General features: G+C 33.5%; 1 protein-coding gene across 3 annotated transcripts in view; it reads right to left on the minus strand.

The window, feature by feature from the left end:
• LOC138713142 (proton-coupled amino acid transporter-like protein CG1139) overlaps nt 1-12,524 on the minus strand; it is a 210,296-nt gene that overhangs the window by 59,456 nt on the left and 138,316 nt on the right. For all 3 annotated transcript variants that reach the window (XM_069844957.1, XM_069844959.1, XM_069844958.1), the window contains exon 2: nt 10,269-10,355. In XM_069844957.1, coding sequence (XP_069701058.1) covers nt 10,269-10,319 — 51 coding nt within the window. In that variant the 5' untranslated portion in view covers nt 10,320-10,355. The remainder of the gene's footprint in view (nt 1-10,268; nt 10,356-12,524) is intronic.

Raw genomic sequence — 12,524 nt, forward strand, 5'->3', positions numbered from 1 at the left:
AGACCGGCAGGCAAGCCTTTAACCGACTGAGCCATGCCGGTGGCTTTTGTTGTAGTAGTTGGGCTATATTATAAGTGAGACTATTAAATATTGGTGTGGATTTTAGGGAAAATACTTTATTTCAAGTATGTCATGTTCAATACTACCAGCAGTAGCAGCAGCAGAATAGAAAATAATGATTACAGGGGAAACCACGCAGGACAAAGGTTTTAAAATAAATGATAAATCTGAATTACCTTTTCAGTGAGTTTGTACGCATAGAAAACTTTTGTATTAGAAAAACATCAGCTGAAAATATAATGAACAAAATAGGAGATTTTCTGCACAAAACAAAAAGAAATAAAACACTTGATCCAAAAGAATATTACGTGTTCTTCCTGCTATGGGGCAACAGTGTTTTTTTTTTATAAACAAGGTCCTATTTCTTCAAAAAAGGACCATAAGAATTTTATCAAATGCAGCTTTTAATGAACATTGTAAACCATTATTTGTGAAAAACAAAGTCATGACTGTAATTAATTTATATATTCTAGAGTTAATTTTGTATGTTAAAGATAATCTTCCAACTTTAACATTAAGAAATTATATTCATTCCTATGACACAAGACAAGGAAATGATTTTGTGCGAGATCGTGCGTATTTGCTTGGTTTCTGCACAAAACAAATCCACGGAAAGTCTAAAATTCCACATTCAGTATTCCCAACCTAACACAAATAACAATTTCCCTCTTCTTACCGCTTAAGTGACATATTGATTTTACTGCTTTAGGCTTTTAACATATTATTTTTAGAGACGTTCAATATAGTAATAATTATAAATTGGAAACTTACCACTGCAATTTCACCTAAATTGCACTGTTAATTATTGCTTTTAAATATTCGCAACTCCACTGAAGTTACTGCATTCGTGATGCAAGTAACATTAAGGAAGCCGTGAAAAAATCAACAAGATTCCAGACTCATCATAGACTGGGGGAAAAAAAGACAGACGTATATCACGGCATGCTGGAGTATAGTAAACACAGAAAACATTTTAAAGCAACAATGTTGAAAATAGATATTTTTGTTTTGCAAATTTGCCGTCATTGAACAGAAACCAAGATGGAGATTTCATTGCAACTAATTAGAAATTCCTCTTTCAGGTATGTAATAAACGATCTTCGCACAAAATAATGTACGATACACGAGCGGTATGTTTTCTTTCAATTCTCTGAAATTAAAATAGCTCAACTACGTTTCGCTTTTTCAAACTTTTCCTCGAACATGAAAACTTCAACATACCGCTCTTGTAACGCATATTACTATTTATATCATAACATGTAGACTTGCTAAATCCCCAAAAATCCTTTTGTCAAATGTCATTGAAGGTTGCAAATAAATTTCCATCACATATTTTTAATTTAAGCAGAGGTGCCCTCAAATTTTACACCTCTAGTTCGTTAATTTTAAATCCGTTTTATAATCTTGACGAATTTTTTTATTGTACAATCTCTTTGTAATTTAACTGACCTTGTCTATACATTTTCTTTTTAGACATGTAGATCACACATGTGGAGTAACGGTTAGCGCGTCTGGCCGCGAAACCAGGTGGCCCGGGTTCGAATTCCGGTCGGGGCAAGTTACCTGATTGAGGTTTTTTCCGGGGTTTTTCCCTCAACCCAATATGAGCAAATGCTGGGTAACTGTCCATGCTGAACTCCGTACTCATTTCACTGGCATTAGCACCTTCATATCTTTCAGAAGCTAAATAACCTGAGATGTTGATACAGTGTCGTAAAATAACCCAATAAAAGTAAAAATCAATGGTCCAAACTTGTGGAGTAACAGTTAGTGCGTCTGACCAGGTAGCCCGGGTTCGAATTCCAGTATGGGCAAATTACCTGGTTGAGGTTTTTTCCGTGGTTTTCCCTCAACCCAATATGAACAAATGCTGGGTAACTTTCGGTGCTGGACCCCGGACTCATTTCACCTGCATTATCACCTTTATTTTATTCAGACGCTAAATAACGTGAGATGTTGATAATACGTCGCCAAATAACTCAATAAAAATAAAAATCAATGGTCCACACTTGTGGAGTAACAGTTACTGCTTCTGACTGGGAAACCAGGTGGTCCGGGTTCGAATCCCGGTCGGGGCAAGTTACCTGGTTGAGGTTTTTTTCGTGGTTTTCCCTCAACCCAATATGAGCAAATGCTGGGTAACTATCGATGCTGGATTCCAGACTCATTTCACCGGTATTACCACCTTCATTCATTCAGACGCTAAATAACTTGAGATTTTGATACAGCGTTGTAAAATAAATCAATAAAAATAAAAAATCAATGGTCCACACTTGTGGAGTAACAGTTAGTGTGTCTGACTGCGAAACCAGGTGGTCCGGATTCGAATCCCAGTTGGGGCAAGTTACCTGGTTGAGTTTTTTCCGGGCTTTTCCCTCAACCAAATATGAGCAAATGCTGGGTAACTATCGATGCTGGATTCCGGAGTCATTTCATCGGTATTATCGCCTTCATTCTTTCAGATGCTGAATAACTTGAGATGTTGATACAGTGTCGTAAAATAACCCAATAAAAATAAAAATCAATGGTCCACACTTGTGAAGTAGCAGCTAAATAACTTTATGTTGATACAGCGTCGTAAAATAACCCAATAAAAATAAAAATCAATGGTCCACACTTGTGAAGTAGTAGTATGAGCGAATGCTGGGTAACTATCAATGCTGGATTCCGGACTCATTTCACCGGTATTATCACCTTCATTCATTCAGACGCTAAATAACTTTATGTTGATACAGCGTTTTAAAATAACCCAATAAAAATAAAAATCAATGGTCCACACTTGTGAAGTAGCAGTAGCGAAACCAGGTGGTCCGGGTTCGAATCCCTGTCGGGGCAGGTTACCTGGTTAAGGTTTTTTTCGGAGTTTTCCCTCAACCAAATATGATCAAATGCTGGGTAACTATCGATGCTGGATTCCGGACTCATTTCACCGGTATTATCACGTTCATTCATTCAGACGCTGAATAACTTGAGATGTTGATACAGCGGCGTAAAATAACCACTAAAAAAAGTAACGATGATGATACGGTGACGATGACGACGGTGATAAAGCGAAAACATTGTAATTTTAATAATTATACCCAGGTGCAAGTCCAACAATAGCAACGAAGACGGAAGGGAACACGGAAATATAGATAACGTTGTGAACTGATTAAGCCATTACCAGTTCTGCAGAAATAGAATACGAACCGTTGCGTGAGTTGAGAGTTCTGCCGCTCATTGGAGAAACGTCACGTGGAGACTTTTACACGAATACGAAGAGTTTTTGTACGCCTGTATTCAGGTGGAAAGTTTCCAACTGGTTGAATTTACATTCGTCACTCTAGACCACAACGTCAAACATCTGTTTACACATTCATAGCGAAGGGTCAGATTTAACATGTGTCTCATTAAAACGCTGCCATGACCTTACCTCTTCAAACGCTGTAAACCTGTCGCCGTATCACGATCTCTTGCACACTCATGCAAAACAGCCGTATATTGGCCGTATCGCCACATCAACGTATTCATCAGCATTCACTATCTCGCTATCGCGTTTGTGGAATATCCTATCCAGTGACATCAGAGACTGTCGGAATATAACAGTATTCAAAAACATAGTAAGCATTTTCTTCCTGAGAAGAGACAGTGCAATGTAGTAAACTGAATATTTTAAATTTATTGTAAACTAGCCGTACCCGTGCGCTCCGCTGCACCTGTTAGAGATAAATATAAAGTAATTACATAACTAAAATAGGACGTTTGATCCAGGGAACAACTTTTACAACAGCGCAAGATAATCTGCTTCGCTCATTACCCAATTTTTTTTTCATTGCATTTATTGCATATATATTTTATGTATTTTAACACGATTCAATTGAGCATAGTTAAAATTTGAATTATAAAATAATGGATTGCTAAGCTAACGTACTATTACTGCATACTAAATCAATACACTCTCGTTGTTCGTTAATTCTCTGAGATTATAATGAGTGTACATAAATATTATTTTAAGAAATACAGAAAACGAATGTACAAAATAGCCTATCAAATTTTCTGTGCTTAAGAAGCTATTTTAATCTTACCTGTCCTCGATTTACTCAGACGTTACTGTAATAACATTATAGCATTATGTCCATCTAGAGAAACTACACTTTCCAATGGTGAAATAATAATTAATTATACAAATCGGTTAATTTAGCTTCTGATATTACTTCATACAAAAACAGAAACATTCTCTGTAGGCAATATTTAATAGCTTTCGATTGTTGATGTCCAAGGCCCCTGTTTCGATTGTTGTTGTCCAAGGCCCCTTATAGACGAAGTCATTTGTTCTTAATTCATTGCACCGTCTTAGATGGCGTTATTTTAATTTTAAAACTCATTTATCTCATTAAATATCAGTCCTATCAAAATTGTGTAAAGGATAAAACTTATCGGAAATAATTTTTAAAGAAACTTTTGTTATGTAACATTTTTCATACAAATCAATAATAAGCGAGATATTTCGATTTATTTAATTCAGGCCTCCTTATAACCCCCCTTTTAAATAATGTATTTTGAATGCCATATAGCCTAAAATCTAAGTTATAACGAACTTAATTTATATTCCAATTTTCATATAAATCGGTTCACCCATTATCGCGTGAAAAGGTAACAAACATACAGACAGACATACAAACAAACATTTCAAAAAATGCGATTTTCGGTTTCAGGGTGGTTAATTATATATGTTAGGACCAATTATTTTTGGAAAATCGAAAATTACCAGGAAAATTTCGGCTACTGATTTATTATTAGTAATAGATTTTTCCAAATCTTTACTGTTTTCTCTTTCTTTAAATTTGTAGGATCTGCTATTTATTTATCTTTAGATTTTAGTTATTCACTTTCATCGCTAAATATATTAGACAATTAATATTCACTCATAATGATCTTCCCAAGAGCAGGTCTTCCACTGCAAATCCAGCATTCTCAAATTTTTCACATTTTCCGTTTAGTCTCTATATACGAACCATGTATCATAATATTGTCCATTATCTGATAACTTCATCTGCTCCAAATTCTTCTCCCGTTCACCATTCCTTCCAGTACATTCTTCAGTAGGTGATTTCTGTTTAGTTAGTGGCCGAGCCATTTTCTTTTCTCTTCCCAATCAGTTTCAGCATTATTCTTTCTTCATTCACGCTTTCCAACACAACTTCATTTCTTATTGTCTATCCTTTCACATTGCCTTCACTTCGTCGTAATGTCTATGCTTCTGCCCCATACAATGCCACACTCCACCCAAAGCACTTCACTAGTCTCTTCCTACTTTATTCTACGTTGGGGCCCCCAAGATGCGAAAGAAGGCGACGGGAAGCTATAATCGCGACGCTGTTATTTCCGACGTGACTCCTCCTCTTTGCTTACGTCTTAGGAAGTGAAGGCTCTATAAAGTCTAGCTAGGTAGTATCGTTCGCCATTTTTGTTCTTTCGTTGCCGAGCTACCAGACGAGGAATCTATTTGCCACGCCGTTAAACATTATCATGTCGTAGCTCCTATGATAATAAATCAAACGCAATGTAATTCAGCAAATAATTGAGCGGCAAATAACGTCTTCGTGTGCTTTCTGCGAACGGCAACGAAAGAGCGAAAATGGCGGGCGATTATATTAAGTATTTATCGAGCCTTAAGAAATGAATAACATCTTCATAAGCGAATCACAAGACGCACACGTTTAAATGTAGCCGACCTGCAACGCGATTGGCTGCAGGAGGACTATAATACATTTATCTTTGCGAAGAAAAACTGCAAACCATTAATATTCATTCAATCAGTGTTCTCCCTAAGGGCAGGTATTTCACTGCAAACCTAGCATTCCGTAATGTTTTCTATTTTCTGCTTTCATTTTGTCTCCTCACATGATCCGTGTATCTTAATGTAGTCTATCGTCTGATATCTTCTTCTGTCCCGAACTTTTCTCCCGTTTATTATCCCTTCCAGTGCATCCTTCAGTAAGTGATTTCTGTTTAGCCAGTGGCCGAGCCAAATTCTTTTATCTTCCCAATCAATTTCAGCATCATTCTTTTTTCACCCACTTTTTCCAACACAACTTCATTTCTTATTTTGTCTGTCCACTTCACACGTTCCATTCTTCTCCATATCCACATTTCAAACGCATAAATTCGCTCCACATCATCGTAATGCCCATGTTTCTGCCTCTTACAATGCCACACTCCACACAAAGCACTTCCCTAATCTTTTCCTTAGTTTTTTTTCATAGGTCCGCAGAAGATGCTCCTTTTTCTATTAAAAGCTTTCATTACCATTGCTATTCTCCTCTTGACACAATGCATATACTAGTACATATTTTTTTTTTGTAATTATTGTGATTTCATCTCTGTACTTGGGTTCTTTCTTCCCTTTTTTTGCATTTGTATTTCATGTATTTGTACTTTTTACTTTCCTTATTTATTTTTCTATCTGCATTTGCTTTTTATTTCTATTTCTGGTGTTGTAGAGAAGGTCTGATCGCCTTAACTCCGCCAGATTAAGTAGATAAATAAAATAATAGAATAAATAATTAAAAAATAAATGATATGTAAGTAAATGTATAATAGATAAATAAACAAACAAATAAGTAAATAATAAATAAGTAAATCAATATGTAAATAAGTAAATTCGCTACCTGCTAGCATCAGGGACTGTCGAAATAAAATTGAATTCAAACGAAAACTTACTAGGCACTTGGTCAGTAATTGATTACTTGTAAATAGTTTCTTTAATCTATCACAAAATATTTCAATATTCAGTAATTTCATCACTATACAATTTTGTTATTCTAGATTTAATTTGTAATTCAGTAAATATAAAATATTCTTTGTTTCTCTATGATAAATTATCTAGCTTTAATTATTCAGGTAATCTTTTCGTACTTTGATTTTATTGTAATTGTAAATTTAATACTAATTGTAATATTATTTGTAATTGTAATTGTAAATTTAATACTAATTGTAATTTTATTGTTGATATTGTAGTTGGAATCTCCTGGTAGAGGGGCAGAGAAGGCCTGACGGCCTTATCTCTACCAGGTTAAATAAATAAATAAATACTAAATACTAATACTAAATAGGCTAAATAAGGTTTAAACATGTAAATAAGTAAATAACCTTGATCACCATAGTATATTATACGATTACACAGTACATAATATAACATTAACTTAATTTTATTCTACTTTAATCTAGTCGGTTAGCGCACAGCCTCTTACCACAGAAACCGAAGTTTAGAATTCAGATATTTTCTCCAATTATCTCGGTTTAAAACGCTGGAATGGTTACGAAACAGTTTAATTGCAACTTCACCATTACTTAATTCTCTGTAAATAATTTCTGTATTTCTAAACGGACTTAAACTGTAACTAAAGAACTGCATTATATCATTCCTTTCTCTTTCCTTTTAGCATCCTTCTTTGTTCCTTTTTCACTACGTTCCTTTGTTTCTCTTTCCGTACCAAGTCTCTCGCACACCAGCCAAAGCAACACAAAGCCGGCAAGTCGTCTTGTATTTATCGATGCTGCGATCTGCACGGATGAGTAACGACTGTGAAAGGCAAGAAGAGAAAGTTGTATTGGCCTTTCAAATGCTGTGAGTCATTACATATTCTGACTTATCCGAGACTTGAAGGCGTGCTACTCTAACTGACGACATAAATCTATGTAATCGCCATTTGAAGAGTAACAATGCTTGACGAAGGGAAAACTTAGAAAAATAGGATGCGATAGGCTTTCAAAGGACTGTCTTTGTTACAGCGTATAGGTACAGTCTTAGAAAAATGTTTTGTCGTACAGATAATTTATAAGTCCCAGTAAGGAGGAAGCCTGGTTCATAGGAGAAGAACTAGTTGAGATAATAAAATTAGTTATGTTTCGTTGTGTGCTTGATCATGTACACTGCCTCCTTTCTGGGACTTATAAAGTATCTCTGCGATAGAAAGTTTTTCTAAGACTGTACAGTATCACTACAGAAAGAATTCAAAACGTAGACGAATATCCTCGATTTTATGAACATTAAGGGGAGAGGATGGTATTTTTTTTTGGTGAAAAATGAGTAAATTTTCAACAAAAAAAAATCTTTAAAATGCCCTTTGATATGCGTGGAATGCATTGCATAATATTTTGTGGGTATTTGTGCCCTTATCGGATGTTGAGTCGCCATTTTTAAACTTCCTGCGTTATGAATTTTTAAATTACTCGCCCACTTTTATTGTTGTTTCCGGTAAATTAAATTTTCAATTTTTTTTTTCTTTAAAATACCCCTTGATATGTGTGGAATGCATTGCATAACATTTTGTGGGTATTTGTGCCCTTATCGGATCTTGAGACGTCATTTTTAAACTTCCTGCGCTATGGATTTTTAAATCACACGCCCGCTTTTATCGGTTTCCAGTAACTTCATTTATTTTTGCTACATTGCCAGACAAAAATGGATATAATTTCTGAACTATTAAAGATACATGCATGAAATTTAGAACACACATTCTTTAGACTATTAGGAAACTTTTCTCTGTAATAGAATTTTGTTAATTGATTTAATTTAAAAAATACGTCCGTTTTTTTGCAAGAAAGGAAATAAAAAAATTGTTATTAAATTTTGTTTATTTTACAAACGTAGGTACTAATATCAAAATTCTGTTACAGACAGTTTGTAGAACATGCTTTTGCAAATACATTGCAAAAAATTGTTTGAATCTATCTTTAAAAACGGTTTAGATATATCGGTTTTTAATACCACCCTGCATTGGGTATATATATTTTTTTTTTCAAATTTGGGCCTCTCAATATTTTTTTTTTCAAAATATTTTTATTTGGTTGAGTTGCCACAGCTATGTGCCCTCTACATACAAAAAAGTAATATTTTACACCAAATAGGAAAAAAGTTTTAAAAAGTACCATCCTCTCCCCTTAAGAAAACTGTACCCGTCATCGTCACCTTTTTTTCCTTTCAAGTGATGGCATAATGGCCTTTAACATTCTCTATCAAATGTTTTGTGACAAATTCCAACGGATCTTTTCTCTCGGGGTAAGTAATACGGTTTGTCTGATGTGACAAAATATCCTCAAGTATAGCCGAACACTATAATTAAGAACAAATTAACATGAGTTGTTCTTTTGTTCGCCATATAATAGTAATATGCGTTACAAGAGCGGTATGTTGATGTTTTCATGTTCGAGGAAAAGATTGAAAAAGCGAAACGTAGTTGAGCTTTTTTAATTTCCGAGAACATGAAAACAAACATACTGCTCGTGTATCGTACATTATTTTGTACGAAGATAGTTTATTACATACCTGAAAGAGGAATTTCTAATTAGTTGCAATGAAATCTCCATCTTGGTTTCTGTTCACTGACGGAAACTTTTAAAAACTAAAATATCTATCTTCAACATTGTTGCTATAAAATGTTTTCTGTGTTTACTATATTCCTGCAGGCCATGATATACGTCTGTCTTTTTTTCCCCAGTCTATAAATGCGAACTTAAAACAAACGGTAAGGTTATGTAATGATTTATTTTTCATTTTAATATTTTAACAATATTATTTATATAACATATTGCAGTAATAACATCGGCATCTGGAATCTTGTTGATTTTTTCACGGCTTCCTTAATGTTATTTGCATCACGAATTCAATAACTTTAGTGGAGTTGTAGAGTTTACTTAATTCTTGCAAATATTTAAAAACAATAATTAACATTGCAATTTAGGTGAAATTGCAGTGGCAAGTTTCCAGTTTAGCTACAATTATTATTATATTGAACGTCTCTAAAAATAATATGTTAAAAGCCTAAAGCAGTAAAATTAATATGTCACTTAAGCGGTAACAAGAGGGAAATTGTTATGTGTGTTACGTTGGGAATACTGAATGTGGAATTTTAGACTTTCCGCGGATTGGTTTTGTGCGGAAACCAAGCAAATACGCACGATCTTGCACAAAATATTTTGTAACATATTCCAACGGATCTTTTCTCTCCGGGTAAGTAATACGATTTTTCTGATGTGACAAAATATCCTCAAGTATAGCAAAACACTATAATTAAGAACAAATTAACATGAGTTGTTCTTTTTTTCGCCATGTGAATGATATTTCGTTACCTCATATCCGTAATAGTGCATAAAATTGGAAATTGTGTGATCGATCTTACGACACTGTCGCATAGCAACACCAATAGGAAGTTCAAGCTACTCACCGTCGTCTCTGGACTTGTTGCACCTGCGAATGCTTTGTTCTCGTGACTCATCTCGGAAGGTAGATCGATTTTCTCCTAACCGGAAAACTGAAATAAAGAAATAAGTAAATTAATTAATATATACATCTATACTAATAATAAATCTGTAGCCGAAATTTTTCTGGTTATTTTCGATTTTCCAAAAATAATTGGTCCTAACATATATAATTAACCACCCTGAAACCGAAAATCGCTTTTTTGAAATTTTTGTGTGTATGTCTGTCTGTCTGTCTGTATGTTTGTTACCTTTTCACGCGATAATTTCTGAACGGATTTCGATGAAAATTGGAATATAAATTAAGTTCGTTGTAACGTAGATTTTAGGCTATATGGCATTCAAAATACATTATTTAAAGGGGTGGTTATAAGGGGGCCTGAATTAAATAAATCGAAATATCTCGCTTATTATTGATTTTTGTGAAAAATATTACATGACAAAAGTTTCTTTAACAATAATTTGAGATAACTTTTATTCCTTGAAAAAATTTGATAGGACTCATATTTAATGAGATAAATGAGTTTTAAAATTAAAATAACTGCCATCTAAGGCCGTGTAATGAATTAAAAAACAAATGACTTCCTCTATAAGGGGCCTTGGACAGCACCAATCGAAAGCTATGAAAGATAGCCTACAGATAATGTTTCTATGTTTGTATGTAGTAATATCGGAAGCTAAATTAACCGATTTGTATAATTAATTATTATTTCACCATTGGAAAGTGTCTTTTTCTCTAGATGGACATAATGCTATAATGTTATTACAGTAACTTCTGATATAATATATAATATAATATAATATAATATAATATAATATAATATAATATAATATAATATAATATAATATAATATAATATAATATAATATAATATAATATAATATATAATATAATATAATATGTAATATTATATAATATAATTTAAGTTATTTGAAGGGTTTACAACCATAGTTGGCCAAGCGCTATTTACTGAATACATAGAAAACAAGGGTTAAAATTAAGTTATTGCCATAATTCAATGGAAACCTATAACAAGTAAAATAAAGTATACACATTAAATCTAAATGATGTCAATGTTCATTAAACTATGGTTGTATGTAATAAAAATTAAGAAACATGTTAAAGGAATTGTCATTGCACCAAATGTCTCTGGACCAAAATGATCGCATTTTAATTATTTGGATGCAATTTAAATTAAGTAACATATTAGACGATTTATCCTTCTATCAAACACGAATGTTCCCTGGATCAAACGTCCTATTTTAATTATGTAATTACTTTATATTTATTTCTAATGGGTGCAGCGGAGCGCACGGGTACGGCTAGTGGATAAATATAAATGTCAATTTGTTTTATTTCAATATAACCACTTCACGATATACATGATGTAAATCAGTTTTCTCCTAATCGGAAAACTGAAATAAATAAATAAATTATTACGTAGATAAATAGTAAATATCAGTTTGTTTTAATTCAATGTAACCACTATACAATATGTAAGCGATATAAATTGCCAAATATGCTGGTGGTAGAGTATAAATAACTGAAGAAAAAATTCAAATAACGTTTTTCTGTAACTGGCAAAGTTTTTCCAGAAAAAAATGTTTTATGTGTCAAACTTTTTTGAAAATGAGAACAGTCACTACACAGATAGTATTTAGGATACTTTTCCCGATACATAAGCTGAAATAGTCTTTTTTACTCTGTTGTGTATTGGTATCATCAATCACGTGCATGATTCCGACTTGAATAATTTTTTCAGTCTTTTCCTCTACTGATCATAGATAGACCAAACATTAAAAATGTTGTAAGCTTCGTATATTTCCAGCAACGAAGATTGCCAAGTTACATCTCTTTTGAAAAATCCACCATTGTTTTCTTCCTCCATTAGACTGTCATAAATTTGTTTAAAAATAAATTATTTCAAGAGCTATATTATTGATAACTATATGATATGCTTTAATTATAGAAAATAGAGAATATCCTGTTTGAACCGGAGACCTCTCCATCTACAGTCGAATAATCTACTACTGAACTATAACGTCACTTTATTTTTACTCGATAAATAATCACCACTAGAATGAGGAGGAACACAGAACTGCACGCATTGTATTCTTCACCTGACATAATTAGGAACATTAAATCCAGACGTTTGAGATGGGCAGGGCATGTAGCACGTATGGGCGAATCCAGAAATGCATATAGAGTGTTAGTTGGGAGAC

The sequence above is a fragment of the Periplaneta americana genome, chromosome 14, assembly GCF_040183065.1.
Source record: "Periplaneta americana isolate PAMFEO1 chromosome 14, P.americana_PAMFEO1_priV1, whole genome shotgun sequence".
Classification (NCBI taxonomy): domain Eukaryota; kingdom Metazoa; phylum Arthropoda; class Insecta; order Blattodea; family Blattidae; genus Periplaneta; species Periplaneta americana.